The sequence below is a fragment of the Kogia breviceps genome, chromosome 4 (assembly GCF_026419965.1).
Source record: "Kogia breviceps isolate mKogBre1 chromosome 4, mKogBre1 haplotype 1, whole genome shotgun sequence".
In the NCBI taxonomy this organism is placed as follows: domain Eukaryota; kingdom Metazoa; phylum Chordata; class Mammalia; order Artiodactyla; family Physeteridae; genus Kogia; species Kogia breviceps.
The window spans coordinates 119,839,250-119,860,136 of NC_081313.1; the positions used below are offsets into that span (position 1 = coordinate 119,839,250).

Here is a 20,887-nt window from a genome sequence, read left to right on the forward strand (position 1 = left end):
TTTATTGAACGCAATCATGTCTTTTGAACACCGAGTGTCAAACAGTGTTAGGTGCTTCAGTCCTCGCCTCAGTTCCGGGAGTTTTTACAGATGTGGCAGCTAAAGGGCAGAGTTATATAACTTGCTCAAAGTCACAGAGCTAGTGAGTGACTAAAATCAAATCCATCAGACTCCAGAACTTATGATCTTTGCATTTTGTCCTCTGTCTCTCAAATTACTGACACGTATAAAGGCCACAGGTGATTAAGACCCAGACAGTCCAGCTAAGCTGTCTTAAGTCCCAGTCCAGCTGTACTCATTTATGTGACCTTGAGCAAATCAGTTAGTCTCAATGAGTCTCAGTTTCCTCGCCTACAAGATGACAAGAATAAAAGTAGAGTAAAATCCTGAGATAATCCATGTAAATAACAGCATGATAAACACTCAATAAACTTTGGATATTTTTATTGTCACTTATACCACCACTACCTCCTGCCCACTCTGTCAGGTTCTGTGCTCAGCATTTAATATGCATTAGCTTTTCAGTATCCCTGCAAGACAGGTGTTAGATCCCCATTTACACAAGGGAAACAGTCTCAGAGGGGTTAAGGCTCTTGCCCGAGTTGAACCCAAGTCTGTATAGCTCCAACACCTTTTTGCTTTCTACCCATATAATGACTGTAAATTCCTTTCATATATATATATATATATATATATATATATATATATATATATATTTATTTATTTATTTATTTATTTATTTATTTATGGATGGTGTTTAGGTTTATTTTTTAATTAATTTTTATTGGAGTGTAGTTGATTTACAATGTTGTGTTAGTTTCTGCTGTATAGCAAAGTGAATCAGTTATACATATATTAGATTCTTTTCCCATATAGGTCATTACAGAGTATTGAGTAGAGTTCCCCGTGCTATAAGGTAGGTTCTTATTAGTTATCTATTTTATATATAGTAGTGTGTCTATGTCAATCCCAATCTCCCAATTTATCCCTCCCTCCCTTTCCCCCTCGATAACCATAGGCTTGTTTTCTACATCTGTGACTCTATTTCTGTTTTATAAATAAGTTCATTTGTACCTTTTTTTTAAGATTCCACATATAGGGGACATCCGTGACATGGCAATGATGCCAATGTCTCTGATGGTGAAGTCAGTGTTAGTTGTAGGTCCTGCCCACTGAACAGCTGTATGTGACGGCAGAGGCCAAGCCGCCCCTGACCACTCTGCCACACAGCTTCAGGAGAAACAGCAGCTTGGTATTTACAGGTCTGCTAATTCCACTTACAGGAATCTTGAAATTGGGGATACTTGGGAGCGTTATCCATAATCATATTTTTATTTTACAATCTTACTTCCCCAGTAGCTTCCAGAAGGCTCACAGCCTTCCTTGTAACTTTTATTTCTAAGGCGTTCCTGACTAAGTCAGAATTTGTTTGTAAGTTTGAACAGAATTAATGGGGCACTTGGGGCACAGAATAAATCCCCCCCTTTTGTGTTAAGTTGGCAAGTCTCTGTGAAATGAGTAGATTATTCCAGCCACAGGTAGAGCTCCATAAATTCATTGCTCAGAGATTACATGAACTCATGCTTCCATTGTTCATCAGAGGCCTTTGTACATTGATTCTTCTCAACAGAATGAAGGAAACTTCATGGGATTCTCTTGAAGTCATCCTTTCCAAACAAAATAGGAGTGGAACCACCAGCAAAACTGTGAATCATTCGGATTCTCATCAGAATTCAACTCAAGCTTTTTGCACAGACACATCTTTTGGCCTGGCTGAGAAGGTGGCCAGACAGTGAGCAGCCTTTTAACAACTTGCATGTATTCAAGTTTCAGAGTTAAAGGAACAAAAGTAATTTGGGGAATGATTGCCCAGACTCCTTAGTGAAAGTCTGTGTCTTCTGTTCTGACTTGGTCTGATTTGTAGAGGTGCCCTTGTGCCTGGGAAAACCATGTGTAATAATAGTGGTGATAGTCCCGTGTCTGGCACTCCACACTTCGTAGCAGGCCCCACTTGCACATTAGTGCATTTGATCTCAAGAATAGCCCTGTCGGAGTTCTTCAAAAGCCTGGGCCTGGCTCACGCTGAGACCCAGAGAGCTGGCCTTCAGGACTATAGCTCTGGCCCATGGTGAAAATCTCCATCTCCTAGAACTGATTCTAGTATGCTCCAGTAGCTTTCCTTTTACAGAAAACAGCCAATGAGCAGAATGTAATTCTCATGTGTTCCCGTGTCTCCTCCCGTTTGCCTGTGTATAAACACTGTTTTGGAAGCAATTTTCCACGCATCTGTCTAAATTCATGGTCCTTCCCCACGACTCACTCTTCTTTGTTTCTCCAGCATCTACTACAGTTTTTAGGAAAGAAGAAATGTGAGCATTTCTGGTGACAGTTGAGATGAAAATGCATATGCATTATCTTTGTTCACATTGTGGTTGAGTGAGGATCTCATTCTCAGTAGCTCTTTAGGAAAAGAGACAAACTAACACAACATTGTAAAGAAACTATACTCCAATAAAAAGTATTAAAAAAAAAATAAGAGAAAAGAAACGAAAAAGAAAAAAAAAAGGAAAAGAGAGACAAAATTCGGAGGCCGGACATAAGGAGGTGGGGACCTATCAGTGTGTCTGAATTCATTTTCAGATGTTTTTTAGCTCGGATTGCCGAACATGCTGTACTTAAGGCCAGAGGCAGAAGGGTGCTAAGGGATATCATTATTTGTTGAAATCTGTACTTGTGGGCACCGGCTTCTGTAGTGTAGATTAGCTGGAGAAGATGAGCTGAATGCTGAGGACTGCTGCAGAGGGTGGGGAGTGGAGATGTTAGAAACTGCAGCCCTAGGGTCCCATCCCAGCCCCTCTCCTGCTAAGCTGTGTGGCCTTTGGAAATCTCTCCTTGGGGAATGGTCTTCCTGCTTAGTACCTTTGACTTAGAGATAAGTCATGTAAAGTACCTTGCACAGTGGCTGGCAGGGGCAAACACTCCTATATAAGAGCAAGTGCCAGTGGTAATGGTGCACAGGGTGTCACTTAGGAGCAGCCCTGGTTCAGCATTGTTGGAGGACAGAACAAAGGGGGAGGGAGCTTCTGAGGAGCTTAGTGGTCCTTGAGCTCAGCAACAACCATAATTTCTCCTTTCTTCCCTTGAAGATGCTCAGAAGGAGCCTGGAGACATGTGTAACGCTGGTACTTATTTTTAGGGGTTCCAACTCCTCTGGAAGCCAGAAGGTTTTTGTTGTTTTTGTTTTAGGTCCCCTTCTCTCCTTACCTCCTCTCCCCAGTTGAACTCAGCTTTGTAGTGATTCAATTTATTTTGTTGAAAATTCAGTCCCCTAGGGAAAATATGATAATGCTGTTTTCAGACAGCTGTGTTTGGGAGCAAGACTGACTGAACCAGCTGGCTGGCATCATTGGAGCCCAAGGACCTGCCAAGTCATGGAGAGCAGCTGTTTTGTATGAAATTCTTATCATTTTTATAACTTTGCTTCCTATATCTCAACTTCTGAGTTCTGCTTTTAAATGCACACACAAAGGAGAGAAAGCCATGAGAAAGACTCTGATGTGTCTAGGGCCACCCATAGGTGAGGGGAGTGGAGGTGCCACCCCTGTGCTCTCATTACTCATGATTGTTGGGAAAGAGAAAATCCAGAAGGAGGCCAGCTCCAGAGAGTAAGAGATGATAATGAGTGGACCAATAAATATTGATATCTTAATACAGTGGGTGTGTTATGCAACCAGGAAGAATCAGGTGTGAAGATTTTCTTCATGAAGGGGGAAATGTTACAATATAATGTTAGAGAAAACATATAGGATACAAAACCGTATAAAGAATAGAATTCCAATTATGGAGAAGTGTGTTTTAACATTAAATGAGATAACTCATACAAAGCACTTGACGTGGTAGGTACTCGGTAAATCACAGCTCCTAGATGCAAATTCTCTAACCACAGGAGACATGTTGACCTCAAGCACTGTTGTACCCAGAGTGCTTAGTATAAAGGAGATGCTGAAAAGATCTTTCTAGATTGAATGAATTAGTGTTGTTGTTATTATAATGCATTTTAAAAGGATTTGAGAAAATCTAGGGACATAGGTTTCTATGTTATCATCTGTAAGTGCATCTATAATTGTGGCGGCTTAACCTCTCTGCCTCAGTCCTTCATTGTAAATGGTGAGGACAGTACTTGAAGTTCAGGTCACTCAGAACGGAGTGAGCTACATGGAAAATACACACAGTGACTGGTCCCTAGGGAGCCAACCTTGCATGACAGTGTCTGTAATCATAGTAAGCGCCATGTAAGTGGTAGCTATTATAATAATTCTGTCGTACTTGGATCTGTAGGAAAAAAAGACGAGCATTGTCATGATTTTTATCTGTCATTTTCTTCTCAATTTTTACCATGGACTTTCTTTTTTTTTGCAATGAAAGCTTAGAAGAAAAAACCTCGTATGAAAATAAAACTCAAATGCTAACAGTGGTTACCTCTAAATAGTGGAATTGGGAGAATTTTTCTATTTTCTTCTTGATGCTTTTCTACATTTTCCAAACTGTTTGTAGTATGTGTGTTACTTCTATCATCAAGATTTGGGGGAAACAACCTTTTTTCCCTTTTTTAAATAAGAAAAAGAATGGTCAGCATCAAAGATAACAAAGCTGCTGAACTAGACACTCCATCTGGGGATGATTGAGGACTAGAAGATGCTGCCCTGTTCTGGGCTTCTTTGGGGGGATGTTATTTAAATGCATGTTTCACAGCCTCAGAAAGTTGTGAAGCAGTTGTTAAGAACTGGGAGACAGAACCAATGAGGCAAAGTAAAGTAGTTTTAGTTCATCCGTTCTGGACAGAGGTGGTCAAAAGTCTTTAAGCCCTCTTCGCAGACAATGGCTTATATTTAGCACAGCAGCTTTCCATTGGCTCCGGAGAGAACAGCAAAAAGCAGATCTGTGGAAATGATAGCAGAAGGGATGAGAAGTGGAAGTGAATGGTTCCCGAACCTTGGGATGCGCTTCCAAAGGAGGATGTTTCGTGCCAGTTCCTAGAGATGTTTAAAATAGAGGGAAGAGATGTGGGAACATATGTATATGTATAGCTGATTCACTTTGTTGTAAAGCAGAAACTAACACACCATTGTAAAGCAATTATACTCCAATAAAGATGTTAAAAAAAAAAATAGAGTGCTGAGCAGATCCTGGTGGTCTTTTTCAGTCTTTTTCTTAATGATTCTTAGACTCCATCAAGCTTTTTGGTCGTACTTGTCTGGACCTGTGCTATCTTCCCAGTTCACAGTAGCGTGTAACGTTTTTATGAAACTATTTTGCAGATATTTAACACCGTGCCTGACGCGCCCCTCACCAATGCCCAGCTGCACCTGTCTCGGAAGAAGAGCAGTGACTCCAAGCCCCCATCCTGCAGCGAGAGGCCCCTGACGCTCTTCCACACCATGCAGTCACCAGAGAAACGTGAGTTCCACTGCTCAGGGCCAACGCGGTCCCCGGGGGACATCCAGGCCTCCTCCCAGCTGCCCCGGGTGCTCACCTCCAGCCTCTCTGTGTGCGTTGCTGCCTTTTGTGTCCTTGAGGACACTGTATCGGCCATTGTACCCTCCCGGGTTCCATGGTTGAGTAACCTCGACAGGACAGGAAGCAGGGGTGCTGAGGATGAAAGGGAGGGCCGCGCTGCCCAGGATCCTCTTTCCCAATCCCCTGTGGGCAGACAGCGGAGCCCCTTTTCCTCCAGCTGCACAATCAGATCTAAGCTCAGGCGTCCCTTCTTCGGCCCGTCTTTTGTTAGCGGCTCCTCTAGAACCAGTTTCCCTTCTTTTTCTCGGGTTGTAACTCAGTGCTTATTCGTGCGAGTCACACGCCCCACTGGAATGGGGCTCTCTCTGCACAGGGACCTTGTTTGGCTTGCTCGTCCTTCCCCTCCACCTCTCCTGGGCCTGACACAGTGGATGCTTAGTAAATGTGTGGAATTAATTCACGGATTAATAGGAGAGCATTGCCCTCCTTGTTGCAAGCAGCAGAGTGTTCTCACCACAACTGTATCGAATCTTGTTTTCACCTCTGGATTTCTGAGTTCTTTGCAGCAGTTGGGTTACTGGGCCCTCAAATCTCCAGTCTGGTTTCAGCCTTTGTAATGAGGGAGTCCAGTGGTGGAGGGTGGGAGTTGAGGGTCCCAGCTGTGCCCGAAGGCAGGCAGCCCTGGGTCCCTGTGCCGGCGACAGCATTCAGGCAAGCCTCCTACCTTCTCTCAGCCTCAGTTTACTTGTCTGTAAAGTAGGGATAATAGGGCCTACCTCACAGGGAAGTGGTGCGGATTCAATGAACTTAGGCAGCTAGGCAGCTGGCACAGGCCTAGACATGGCAAGGGCCATCGACTGAGAGCTGCTACGACGATTGTTAGTTCCTGTTTAATCACACGCAGACACCAAGGAGTATAGAAACGTGACCTCGTCTGTAAGGAGCTCACATTTGAGTAAAGGAAGTAGACAAGTGAATAGGTAATGGTAAGTCGGCAGGATAACTGCTCTCAGATGTGTGCATTCAGGGAGCCAGGAGAACGCGGTGGTTGAAGGCACTCATGGGCACCAGGCACCTGGGTGAGAGTCCTCCTCGGCTGCTCTCTGGCTGTGTGATGTGAGCCAGTAATCTGCCATTGCATGGCCTCAGTCTCCTCTTCTGGAAAACAGGGATAACAGTTTCCTTATAGGCTTGTTGTGAGGAATAAAGCACTTCAAATGATTCTCAGTAAATGCTGGCAGGTGTAGCAGTGGTATTATTATTATATACTTATTATATTTTTAACTATTTATATGTATTATATATGTTTATTTTTATATAGTTATATAAATGGGATATCTATTGTATATATTCTATATGTATATAATATTCTCTCTGAGTTACAGTAAAGGCGCAAATCAGAAAAATGACCCACTTCGCTTTGAAGAGGAAAGAGACTCCATATCTGGATTGGCATCTCTTTCTTTGTTACAGAAAATGTTTTTTATCCCTTTGTCGTTCAGAAGTAGTGGCTTTCCTTATCATTACTCCTGAACACAAATCTTCCCCACCCTCGGACGATCACTGCTTTTAAAGAGGTCGTCATATCCCATAACATGGCCACACGTTGGTGCAACCACTGAGGTAGTTTCAGATATGTTGCTTTTATGAGTAAAGCCACTGTAATCATCCTCATAGCTAAATCTGTTCATATTCGTGATTATTTCCTTATGATCAATTCCTGGAAGAATTTCTGGGTCAGTAGATATGCACAGTTTTAGGGCTTTGACCCATACTGGGATTGGCTTCCCATAGAACAATAGCCTGTGTCCCCCTTAGGTATCTGGCTGGGGTCGTTCTTGCTGTGGTCTGTAACGGAGAACACTTGGAACAGGCCTGGCCTCGCCCACATCTGCCACAAACACAGCATCGAGCTGTGGGGTGAGATGCTTCTCATGTTTCCACGACAGCCACGGTCACCTAAGGTTTTGTACTAAGCAATGTACAGTGCAGATCAGGACAGATCAGACGATATTGGTAAATTCCTCTAAGCTTGAAATAGTGCCAAGTTTATGGTTAGATGGAAACAGAGGCAGCTCTGGATCAGGTCTTAAAGCATATTCTGGGAGCATGTAAGAAAGAAGATGGCGATTAGGAGAAAATCAATTAGATCCATGCCCAAGGTTAATTTTATCACACGAGGCAGCAGGTGAAAGTTAAGGATGTGCGAAAGCAGACGTGCCTAAGCTGCAGATCAAGCCATCCCTGTCTGCACACAGGGGACAGGAGGGTGGGAGACGGGAAGACAGTGAAGCACTACATCTTCCCTCTGAACACGAGGAGACGCTCCCTGGAAACGGGGCTGGAATCTCCATATGCGCAGATATTTGTGGGGTGCTCAACTTTCCTCCCTTTCTCTGGAGAAGCATTTTCATTGAAAAGCACATAGGGGTGCGTGTATACATACACTTTTTAGAGTTGATTTTAGAAACCCTTATTTTCCTGGGAAATTAGAGTAATGTCCAGGCTGGCCTGGAAAGGCACCATAAGAGCAGGAGCTGGAAGGTTCTGCCAGCTCTCGCCCCTCCTAGGTTGCAGTGCAGCCACTCACCACCATTAGATGAGCAGGTCACCGTGTACTGTTTTCACACATGAACCCTCCCCTTTGTCTGGTCTATGGACAAAGATGGAAGACTATCAAAGCACTTCACTTAGTTTACTCTTTGGAGTTAAAATGCTGGGGAAGACTCTGCAGGTAATTTGTGGGGAGAAAAAATGCTGTATTTCCATACAGTGATGTTTTTCAGATTAAGGCCTCTTTCCATACCTAGCTCAGTACTTCCCAAACCTGAATCATTTACGTAGGCCTTCATTCACTCTTTGGGCTACAACCACATAACTTTTGCACTGTTGTTTGTTTAATATATTTATATAAATCAATTTGAAAGCAGCTCACTTCTTTACACGGCCTCGTCCTACTCAGTAAAATTTCTACAATGTGAATTTTATTGTCTTACTGTATTACTCTCTAATATACATGAAAATAAATATGAAACTGTTCAGCTAAAAAATATTCATCCACATTTGACCTTAGCATTGTTGTGTGTCCACCTGTGGAATACATACCATGGTTTGGAGTCCACAGAGCTTGCTCTAAATTTCTGACTGGCTCAGATCCTTCTTCTTAACATAAACACACAAACTCAAGATTCCTTTGTCTGCTCAACTGGAACTGGGTTCAGATGTTGTCCGTTAGCTGTTTATATCACTGTGAACACTTGCCATTCATCTGTCGATTTCATGTTGTACACTCTGGGTTCGTTGTGACACCTCTCCAGGTTTCACATGACCTTACCTTTCTTCAGATTCTTGCCACAGAGTAGATATCTTGTTACAGGGATCTCACCTGTGAGAACACACACACACACACACACACACACACACACACAAACACAAACACAAACACGTACACCTACACAATATCTCCATGTACCTCTCTTCTACCTTCAGACTTCATATGATACTGTCAGAACCTCATTTCCTATTATGTCTGTGTGCCTACTCTCTTTTGAGTTCAGTTATGTTTTTCCTCCTCATTGGCATACTTGCAGTTTAATATTTGTTCTGTGATCCATGGGTCAGCCCTCTCTTCAGCCCCTAGTTGACATGCTTGATGAGCCCAAAACTCCCAGAGTAGTTGGGTGCTTCCCATCAACACACGTTTTCCCTTCACCTCGCTGCAGTGCCCCTGCCCTGTGCAGAAGTTGGAGCCCATTCTTATCTCTTAGAAGTGAATCTGTGCCAACACTCTGGCCTCAGATTGTCATGGAAGTATCTGGCATGTTAGTTGATACTCACTGTTGTGTGTTTTATTTTCCAGAAGGAGTTTATCATTCTGTGTGGGTAGACCAGTTGTGTGCCCAGGCACCTCCGTAAGACTCATTCATTTTAATCTGAGAGTGGTAGTGGAGTCTTCTCCAGGTGACTTTTTCCTTTTCCCAGTGTAATCTCATCTCATCCTTATAATTGGTAATCACCCCATGAGGTAGGTTCTCATCATCCACATTTTACAAACAAGTAAACCAGGGCTCGAAGGGTTAAGCGGTCACACAGCTGGCGAACGGCAGAGAAGGGATTTGTACCCAAGTCATGCCCCTTCCCCATGCCACGTTGTCACTTCTTGAGCTGCCGAAGTAAAAACCTTGCTAGACTGAGTTAGGGAAGCAATAAAAACCATCTGCCCCAGGGTCCCGCGTTGCCACGGAGGCAGTTGAACCATATTGAATGGGTTCCTCAATACATGTGGTGGCAAGCAGCAGCCACACGACGACCCCCCCATGTCACCCCAGCTCTGCAGCAAGCAGTGTGCGTTCAGCAGTCACTTAATATGCTGGGCCAAGGCAGTCACTCTCGTCTGTGATCACTTTAGAACAGATGGAAGGAGGTTTTTCAACTGTGCTGCCAGATGAATGGTAGCAAAGGAGATTACTGTTTAATCTCCAAGTTAACATGCAGATACATCATGCAGCAGAGATTGGACTGGTATGTCTAGGTGAAAGCTATACTTTTTCCAGGCAACTGCAGAAGGTAGAGCCAGAGGATTAGAGGGAACCAAGCACCCAGGTCTTGTACTTTTTAAGATTTCTTCCAAAAGGTTGCAAGGTGACACTTATCACTTATTTTGTCCCGAATTTTTAGTACTTAACACAGGCATACCTCTTTTTATTGCACTTTGCCTTATTGCACTTCACAGATACTGCGCTTTCCACAAATTGAAGATTTGTGGCAACACTGTGATGTCAGGTGATGGTTAGCTTTTTTTGGCAATGAAGTTTTTTGTAATTAAAGTGTGTATATTGTTGTTTTAAACATAGTGCTATTACATACTTAGTAGACAACAGTGTAGGGTGAACATAACTTTTATATGCACTGGGAAATCCAAAAATTCATGTGACTTGCCTTATTGCAATATTTGCTTTATTGCAGTGTTCTGGAACCAAACCCAAAATATCTCCAAAGTATACCTGTCCCAAGGTGTTAAAATATGTTTCTTGGAAGTGTGGTTCTTAGACTTGGGTGTGCATTAGAATCATGTAAGGAGCTTGTTGAAAGATACAGATGCCTGGTCTCCTCCCCAGTACATTCTGAATCAGGTCATGCCTGGAGCTCAGGCCTCTGTAATTTTATTTTATTTTTTTATTTTTTTATTTTTATTTATTTATTTTTTTGTGATATGCGGGCCTCTCACTGTTGTGGCCTCTCCCGTTGCGGAGCACAGGCTCCGGACGCGCAGGCTCAGCGGCCATGGCTCACGGGCCCAGCCGCTCCGCGGCATGTGGGATCTTCCCGGACCGGGGCACGAACCCGTGTTCCCTGCATCGGCAGGCGGATTCTCAACCACTACGCCACCAGGGAAGCCCTCTGTAATTTTAAAAGCACCCTGGTGATGCTGATGCCAGCTAAAGTTAGAGAAGCACTGGCTTGGGGGAGGGAGGGATGGTCAAGGTTGCTTGTCTTCTGTCATTAGCAGAGTGTCTCTTAGACTCTCTGTTGGGGTTTGGGGAGCCTGGTGGTGGTTGGAGGCAGGGGCTCTGTAGTTTCAATGCTTTTTTTCAATGCCATCTCTATCACCTACCAGCTCTGAGACCTAGAGTCCATTACTTTTCATTTCTGAACCTCCATTTGTTCATCTGTAAAATCAATCACTAATAATAGCTTCCTTGGAGGGAAATTACCGTGATTAAGTGAGCCAGTGCATGTAAAGTACTTGACAGTGGGCCTAGAACATACTCAGCACCTAATAAATGTTAGCTCAGATTACGATGATTATCATCAGGCTATAGTCTTACTTTATGTTTGACTAAGAAAATATTCCCCCTCTGGAGCCTGCAGAGTCCAAAGGAGAGGCCCATATGTGAGGGTAATGCAAAGTCTCCCTGACCCCAGAGGGAGTCCATTTGATGCTGGAGTGCCAGTACTTCAGCACCCTGGGATGAGTTGTGCAACCTTGGTGGGGTGGGAATGGATTCTTGGGCTTTATTTTACATGGATCTTGTTAACTGACAGCTGGGATTATCGCTCTGATTAATTCTTTTAGTTCAGTTAATTCATTCTGGACCCTCTCCCAGACAGGCCCAGGGAGAGGTTGAGAATTCAGCTCATGTACTTAACATGTGTGTCTTCCTTGCTGAAAAATAACTGGGAATCCATACTGTTCAGAGCTTTATATAACACGTCTCTCGGAGCCATCAAAGCTGCAGCATGTGTCTTTTCTCAGGTTGCCTCTGCAGATCCTGGGCGCTCTGGACATACCTGTTTGTTTTGGCAGACGACATGTTTATCCACAGGGATTCCTATTGTCACACAGACTGTAAGGTGTAATGTGGTTCTTATCTTAATTATGTATGGTTACCATGTGTGAGTGAGAACCTCATAGTTAATGTGGCCCTTAAAAAATTATGCCTTGGAAAGCTCATGGCAGGAAAAAAGTTCAAGGTAGATCATTAAATTAAAAAGAGCATATTCCAGCCTCTCATCTCTGGCATTATCACTATGTGAAACAGGTATTGTAGCATTAGGCATTATGTAATCCCACCTTGTTAAAAGAAAAAAATATGTGTGTGTTTCTACATATAGAAAAACAACTGGACTTTTACACACCAAAATACATCTAGGATATTTGTATGCTATTCTGTACTTTTCAGTTGGAGAGGAATGCATATTTATCATGTATTGCCTAATTTTTACATGATAAAAACAAAACTCTCTAATCATACACTTCATTTACTATCTCAAACCCATTTTGCAATGAGTCATGGCATAAAAATAAGTAAATATATCATTTTCTTCTTTCTCATGAGCAGTGGTGTAAGCAGTCTGTGTGTGGGCTTCCTCAGATACTGGGGAACCATAGACTAAAGAGAGAGTGTCCCTCCTGAAAAGTAAGTTTTCAGGGAAGAAAGATGGCTACGTTGTGAGTAGCAGAGTGTCTGCTTAACTGTGACCAGTTCCCTGTCCAGCCTTTAATCAGAGGCGCGTTCCTACGCCATGGTTTTTGAAATGCTGTTTCAGGAGAGGCTCCCCACTGTACCTGCATGTCTCACCCCTATGAATCACTTCTGTCCTGGGCCAGCCACAGTGACGTCCCCATTCTCTCGTGCACTCCATTTTCATTGGCATTCTTTCCCTTTGCAAAGCAGAGGGTTATTAAGGGCACCATGGGGAGAGAATGTCAGTCAGTCCACAGGGGACCAAAATCAGTGGTGGTTTTGCTGAAGACAACCTGCCAGAAGTTGTGATATCATGTCCTGCATCTAGGGTCCAAACAACATTGACCACATTTTTCACTTATCACCTCCCTGTTTAGTCCATCATTGCCCCAACTACATTTTAAGATTATTTTTTAAGACATTGCCCAACCTATTTTCATGTGTTCAAATATGCTGCCCAAACTACTTCTTAAGATTATTTTTATCGTAGGGACTGAGGCTGGGTCAGCATGAAATCAGACCAGCTCAGATTTTAGTGGGGCTTGGCACGCCACTCTTATCAGGAGCAAAAGCTACAGAGGAGAAAAATTGCTTTAGAAAGTCTAATTCCAAGCTTCCTGTGTACTTGGGTGTTTCCCAGAGATGGTAAACTCAGAAATTGCTGTGCACTCATTTTTTTATTGCAAAATTCATTAAGCTGCTATGCTATTATCATTGTCTTGTCAAGATGATACATTACAGGCTTCATTACAAAACTTTAACAAGCTGGAGGAAGTACACCTCTCGCTCTACCATAGCCCGGGAAAGCCTCTGGGCGTTTTGCTTTTGCAAAACGTTTTGCTTTTAATATTTTTGGTGTAATGCCCTGGGTCTCTGCAGAACCTCCATCTGTCTTGCGATTCCCTTTTCTTCCTGTTTGATCATGTGGAGAGTGAGTTCCCTCCTTTGGGCTCTGTGAGGCGTCAGGAACTGCTGTTAAAGATCGGTCGCCTTCCCTCTTCTTTCTGACAGCTAGTCTGAGACCTCATGGAAAGCTGAGATATCAGCCTCTATGATGACAGACTTCTGTGCGTGGTGAGAAACCTCCCTCAAAGTGGCGTCGAAGGTCTGTGTTTCCTATTTACCCTCCAGCTCTCAGTATTCAGTGGGCCAGACGTGTTCAGGCCTGCCGAGCCAGGCGGATTTGGCTGGGCTCTACATGTGCATTCCTGGCCTCGCCTCTGAGTTCTGTGATCAAGAGACCCTGCGTCTTGTATGTGGCATGCTTGTCATCAGAGTGCGCGGGAATCACTTGGTAAATATGGAAAGTGAAGGAGCTTAGCTCCCAGATTTCCATGGCAACCCCCAGAACAAGTACAATATCACCAAAATTATTCTGTGGTTGCTTTTTTTAGTTGCAGTGATTTGGTTGCATACTCATGTTTTTCCGCTCCTGATTTGTACAAAAAACACAGACTCTGCTCACTGTAACTAGTACTTTGGTTTCAAGGACATTAGTGGTCCCTGCCCGAAGCACCTGAAAAATTCAATCACAATAAAACTGCCTCCTGTGTGCTAACAGAATACATTCTGATGGTTTGTGTTGCCTTATTTATGTTTATTATTTATGTCATGACTGTTGGGGAGCTTTAGTCTCTGCTGTGCATAGCCTGGGCACCAGGAATATATGAGCTGACACTGACTCACCGTGGGTCATCGTCATGGATGCTGATGTAGTCTGTGAGGGCAGACGTGGCCCTGCCCTTCAGTAGTGTGCTGCTTTTTTAAAAAAAATTATTTATTTATTTTATTTTTGTCTGTGTTGGGTCTTCGTTTCTGTGCGTGGGCTTTCTCTAGTTGTGGCGAGCGGGGGCCACTCTTCATCGCGGTAGGCGGGCCTCTCACTGTCGCGGCCTCTCTTGTTGCGGACCATAGGCTCCAGATGCGCAGGCTCAGTAGTTTGACTCACGGGGCCTAGTTGCTCCGCGGCATGTGGGATCTTCCCAGACCAGGGCTCGAACCCATGTCCCCTGCATTAGCAGGCAGATTCTTAACCACTGCGCCACCAGGGAAGCCCTGGTAGCATGTGTTTTTAAGGACCAAGTCCACATCCAGTTTGTCACTCCTTGGAGAACACATGTTCATGAAAGCATCCAACATGTTACCCATGCATGTTTACAATTGTTTGGGCTTTTATTTTATCATTTCTTTGTTTCTGGGCTCTTGTTTTCTGTGACTAATATGAAGAGAGATTCTTGTGGACAAACATGCCTGAGGAAAGCAAGCATTCTCACTACCTTCAACCAGTTCCAGAAGACTCTTGCATTGGGGGTATTCTTTGTGTTTGGGCCATTTGATCTTGTCGATTTGACTCATAGCTGGTTGTTGTTTTCCTTTTTCAGCCCACTAGCCTGTAATTTTTTTTTCTTCAGCAATATAATTGCCATCGGTCCTTCTTATACCTTCTGATGCAGATACCAGAGCTGGTTTGAATCATCAGTGACTCAGAGAATTCCAGTTCTGTATTTGAATGATTTGGCTAATTAAAAAAAAAAAAAATCTTTTAGGCTGCCTGTTCTCATTCTGTTTTTCTGTCAGGAGCAAGTATTCATTTGCTCACCTGACAAATGTCCTCCTGTTTTAAGTGACATTACTGAGTCATTTTCCCTTTATTTCTTAATTGATTGCAAATGCTTTAGAATTTGCCATAGTATAGTTTGCCTTAACCACTAAAGATTTGATTTGCTATTGATTTTACTCCCCACTCCTTCTCTGGAATAATCACCTTCCTACTCACCCTCAGGAAGGGTCGTCAGCATTTCAGCTTAGACATCTGTCTGCTTAGAAGCTCTCAGTCTCATTACGTGAGGTCTCCTGTCAAAGAAAACTGTAGTGATCTTGTAGTCAGAGAGTGCCAGGTTTCCAGATTTCCTTATCATATAGCCCATTGAGGGATATCAGTAAAGAGTCTGCATCTTAGGATGCATATTTGGCTATCTTGTCTGCAAAACTATGAAATATTATGATTAAATTTTTGGCATTTTCTCTTTGGACAAAAAACTCCTTTCCCTGATCTTTTGTTTTTGTTGTTGTTTTGTTGTAGGTTACACCATATGTGACAGGTCCTAGATATCTAAATATAAGTCAAAATATAATCTCAAAAATAATTTTTTTTTTTAAAAAGAATTCTGTGTCCTCCAGTAAATGAATACTAGAAATCCTCAGGCTCAGTTTGGGTGTAGCCATCTGTTTTATTCTATTGACTTTGCCAGTCCAGGGAGAGTGGAGTCCCCATTATCCACACATATCCTCGTTCTGTTGTGGGTTTACGGGAGTTTGGGATTAACACAGACTACTATACATATATTAGATAATCGACAGGGACCCACTGTATAGCACAGGGAACTCTACTTAATATTCTGTAATAACCTACATGGGAAAAGAATCTGAAAAAGAATAGATATATGTATAACTGACTCACTTTGCTGTACACCCGAAACTAACACAACATTGTAAATCAACTATACCCCAATATAAAATGTTTAAAAAGTAAACAAGAAAAAAAAAAAGAAAAAAACAAATATCATGTTCCACATGCTACAGCCTTCCTCATTAGCTCATGGAGAGACCCAGTCTATAATACTGTAACAGGAGATATGTTCTTAAAACTTTTACCTAAGTCCATTTTTTAGAATCAGATCTTTTTATGAGCATTAGGATTCTGATAAAATATTTTATAAAGGAAAGCATCTTTATATAATGTTTTTTTAAAATTGTGATTTCAAAGTGTTGTCTGTCACATGCCCAATCTTAGGTTGCTTATAGTCTACTGAGAAAGGTAGACATATGAACAAGTGAATGTGTGCAAGTTAATCAGTACTCTAGTATACATCTGATTAAAATACCAACGAATTAGTGTCAGAGTCTGCTGTCTGGGGGCAGGGTTTGGTACCCAGGAGGAGCTCAATAAATATTTATTGAATAAATGAAAATCGAAGAAGGTTTCATTTCGGATACTCTGTTTTTCTAACACATAGTAAAGCAGAAAAAAAAAGTCCTGCTAATATTTTAGAAAAGCTAATATTCTTTTAGTATGGCATTATTTTTAATTCATAGAATTATAACCCTCTCATGGACAAGTAAATGTAATCACAGAGAAATATGAGCTTTAGTTATACTCTTCTATTACCTATGAATTCAGATTATCATGTCCTGCAAACTTGGCCTCAAACCAGAGTTAATAAAACTCTTCATCTCTCCTCCCATATGAAGCAGAATACGTCTCCACTGAGCCCCAAAGAAGTGTCATCCTTACTCCCCTTGGAATGAAGGTAGTCTTGGGCTTCTCACACTTTTTCAGGAGTCTTGATATCAGTATTTTGTGCAAAGGAAAATTTTACTTATACTGATTCATACTGATAAATGGTGTATCCATTCCCTCAATGATCCTCTAATTATGTAATTTTAGAGTTGTTTTTTTTTTTCCTGGTAGCAAGTACCCATTTGCAGGCCCTGTTAGTCCTCCTACATCTTGGCTCAATGTAACTCTTTTGATTTCTCTTTCTTTGTTGTTTCTCTTTGGAACTCAAGCTTTTGAAATATGAATAGTTATAAACCTCAGGAATCAATAATCTACTTTTTTCAAAATCTAATTAGAGTTCAGGAATCTCCCATAAGCCTCAAGGGGTTTTTAAGTGTTCTGTAGGGCTTCAAACATGGCATTGAGAATTTGCCAAGATACTAGATGGTATTGGTGTATACATGTGTGTTTGTGTGTTTGTGTATGTGTGTACCTAATGTGAAGATTACTCTAACATCATTTCATAAGCATATTATATTTTTATATACATGAGTAGTGCGAGGGAAGAGTATTTTTTATTATGACCTCACCCCTTTTATTGCCTAAAGAGAGCTGAGTTCACTTGTTGACCTCCAAACTACCATATCAGCGAGCCTAGTCTTCTTCTTAGGGATATGGTGTACCTCTGGCTCATTTCAGAAAGGTCCAGTGAGGATTAACCCAGACATGACATTTCTTGATATGTAAACTGATTGCCCAAAACATCAGTTGATTCCAGTATGGTGTATCTGTAAGGAATGTGGAACAAGAATGACATTGTATGTCTTTAATGTTTCGCTGCAGCAGTGGTGCCCATGCCATTTGGCTAAATCATCCCCAAAGTGTTTTCTTCAGTGCACGGTTCCAAGTTTTTAAAGATGTGAAGAAACAGAAAGTTCTTTTCTTTGAGCAAGGTTCTGAAGTTTACAAAACGCATTCTTGCATGTGATTGCACTTGATCCTCATGACAGCTCCCCGAGCTGTGTAAGGCATTTCTCATGCTCCCCATTTTATAGCTGCATTAACCAAGAAACAGAGTCAAGGAATATTCCCTGACTCCATACAGCCAGTCAGTGGTAGGAACTCAGGTTTTCTCCCTTCTGACTTGGTAATATTCTCCAAGCACTAATGTGACTGCTTGGAACTTGGACTCAGTTTTGTATATGCAGACTACTCTGTAGTCCTTACAGATCTATTGATCAAGAACTAACTGGAAGCTCAACATCAAATACTTGGAGCTAGAAGCAACCCAGAAGAGTCTATCTGGGGAGAGGTCAGGGGTTTAGACTGCAGAGCCGTAAGGAAGTGGTTGTCTAAAGAGTAGATATTTTATGGCATGGTACTGTAGGGTCAAAGGTAGGACATGGCTTAGGCAAGTAAGACCATGCTGGGGGCAGGAGTTTTAGAATAAAGGGTGAATGTCCCCAAACCAAGAGGATATGATTGATTGCTAGGGGGCTTTGAAGGCTCTCTCTGTTCTGACCATCTGCCAGTCCAAAGAAGACACAATTCTTGGTGCAGTGGTGGGGCCACTCTTAGGAAAAGGCTGGTCATATGAAAGGGGAGATGTGTCCTGTCAAGGGAGATGTGTCCTGTCAAGTGGAGGAAGGAGTTTTGCTCTAAAGTTTCAAGTCACCTGTTACTCTTGGGCCCTTCCTTTCTCACTTGTAATTCTTATCCTTTCCTATGTCCTTTTTGTAGCTTCATTGGCACCAGAGAGCTCCATCTACTCTCTTTATTTGTAAACTTTTATATAGGTAGGAGCAGACTATCCCTATGGAATAATATTAATATGGAGTTTGTGGCTTTTTCTTCCCCCAGAGGAACAGAGAAACAGCCTCATCGACTCCAGTTTGGAATCTGTCATCTCATCAAATGCAAACAGCATCCTTAATTCTAGCAGCAGCTTACAGCCCAACATGAACTCCAGTGACCCAGACCTGGATGTGCTCAAACCCACCCGGCCCAACTCACTGTAAGTATGACATCTGGCTGCCGGCCACACAGGGTGCCCTTGGTCAGCCATGCTGCCCAGAATGTGCTCTCTGGCCCCATCTGACTTTGAGTATTGTCCCTTGAACCTGATTTAAACCTTCTCCCTCAACTTGGAAGCTTGGCTAAGTTTGTTTTGGATTTTTTAAGCATCATCATCTCAAAGGGGAATCATTATTCTTAACATACTGCTTCTTGGCCTTGGTGATGTTTGATTTACCATCCTGCTGAGATGGCTTTGGTGATGGCTCATTGCCTGTGCTGGCTGCTGGGCATGAAAAGCAATTTATTTTAGTTTTACAAACATCCAGGCACTGTAAGTAGCTCAGTAGATTTGTAGCTAAGTCTGCTTCACTCATTTGTGTTGTCACAGTTTCCCTTCTCCCTGACTATGTTGAGTATGTTCAGTGCTATCTCTGTGTCCACTTCCAGAGAAAATAGCTCCCAGGTGCTCTTTGAGTCTTCAACTCCTCAAACCTTAGCATGACCATGATCACAGAGCAAATTCTCTAAAGGAGAAGAACCTCTGTTGCTTCATTCTTGGGTGTTGAGCACCCACAGCTAAGACAGGCAGTTTTGAGGCTGGTTGTCCAACCCTCCACGGAAACTAGATCTACTCTGCTTGGGCCAGAAAGTTCTCTTTTGTGGTTACATCCCACATTACTTGGCCTGCTTCTTCAGACCACCCCATAAATCTTGTCCACTAGAGCCTTTGCATAAAGAATGTGAGGCCATGACAAAACAGCTGGTCTCTCCAGCCACAGTTGTATAAGACTCAGGAAGAACAGAGTTGACTTTGCCTTTCTCTGGTGAAAATAGTTTGAGGTTCAGCCACAAATTGCCCTCAGGACAGTTGTTTCTCTTGGTGAGACCCCAGGATGTCACAACCTTTTCCTGCCCCTCTCCCTGCTGTGGTTGCATGATCGTGCTCCGCCATTCTATCTTGCTAACATAGTTACAGATCTGCAAAATGGGTCTAACAATTTTTGCCTTAGAAGGGACTAAGGGATATTAAGGTTTGGAAGGAAAAATGTCTCTAAAATGGGTATGAGGCACTTAGAAAATGCAGCAACAGTGTAAGATGGAATTGTACATTGAGAAAATCAGGTCTCTTTTTAATTGTTGGCAGCTTTAAGTCCTACCTTGATATTCAAGAAATGTAATTACCTGTTATCAGGTAGATGATGTGGGTTTTTTTTAACCAAGAACTAGCCTCAAATGCTCAAAATAATGTAACTTGTTCAGCTTGTGGGCAGTGAGTCCTTTCTGGTTCTTCATGGCCAGACTTGCCTGTGGAGCCTTCCTTGATGGATGGCTCTCTCGGGTACTCCTAGAGCCGTTTTCCTTGCAGTTGCTGAAGTTATTTGTTGCTCAGAATGAGCAAGGTTGAATTTCTAGCCCAGGTTGCTTAACACTCTCTGATTTTAGCTGGCGGCACCAGCTAGTGGTCTTTAATCTTTGTTTTCAGCTGCTGGGGGCTGGGAGCCCCCCAAGTCACCATTGAGTACAGTGTGTCCAAAGAGGCTGCTTTGGCAGCCATGTGGAAATGGGCGGTTAGATCTTTTAAGCAGGTCATGGAGGAGGGGGCTTGGGATTTTTTTTTTTTCCAGTTATCTAGATGTGATTTGTTTTACATAAAACACTGGGGGTCACTTTGCCTGTTTCACGCCATCCACCAGACGCATCCCTACCTGGTGTATGTTTGGGGGGACTTTCCCAAGGAAGGGAGGATGAGGCCAGGAACAGTCCACTTGTTTGCCTCTGGTGGAGGATGGCAGGTAGGAATGTGGGTGTGTTTCCCTCAAGACTGTTGTCCTCCAAGCTGAGTGAATAGCTAACTGATACCTGGAAGTCTTGAGCTCCAGGAGGGCTGCTCTTGAGGTGGAAGCAGTGCTGACACCAGCGTTTGCCACGGACCTGATGAGGGCCATGCCAGCAGCCCTACACACTCTGCAGCTGGTTCTCCACCCATTTCTGAAACCCAGGGCCAAGAGATGTTGTTGCCCAGTTTGTGCCTGCCAGATTTTTTCTGCCTGGGATTGGCCTGGCCTGGGATTGGCCCACCCACAGATGGATGAGAGGTCATCCCGGC

At 42.9% G+C, this 20,887-nt stretch overlaps 1 protein-coding gene across 6 annotated transcripts in view; it reads left to right on the plus strand.

Moving 5' to 3' along the window:
- Nucleotides 1-20,887, plus strand: part of ARHGAP26 (Rho GTPase activating protein 26) — a 470,919-nt gene that overhangs the window by 377,141 nt on the left and 72,891 nt on the right. For all 6 annotated transcript variants that reach the window (XR_010840265.1, XM_059062235.2, XM_059062236.2 and 3 more), the window contains exons 19-20: nt 5,319-5,457; nt 18,625-18,778. Coding sequence is in view for 5 of the 6 variants with exons in the window: in XM_059062235.2 (XP_058918218.1) it covers nt 5,319-5,457; nt 18,625-18,778 (293 nt within the window). In the remaining variant the exon portion in view is untranslated. The remainder of the gene's footprint in view (nt 1-5,318; nt 5,458-18,624; nt 18,779-20,887) is intronic.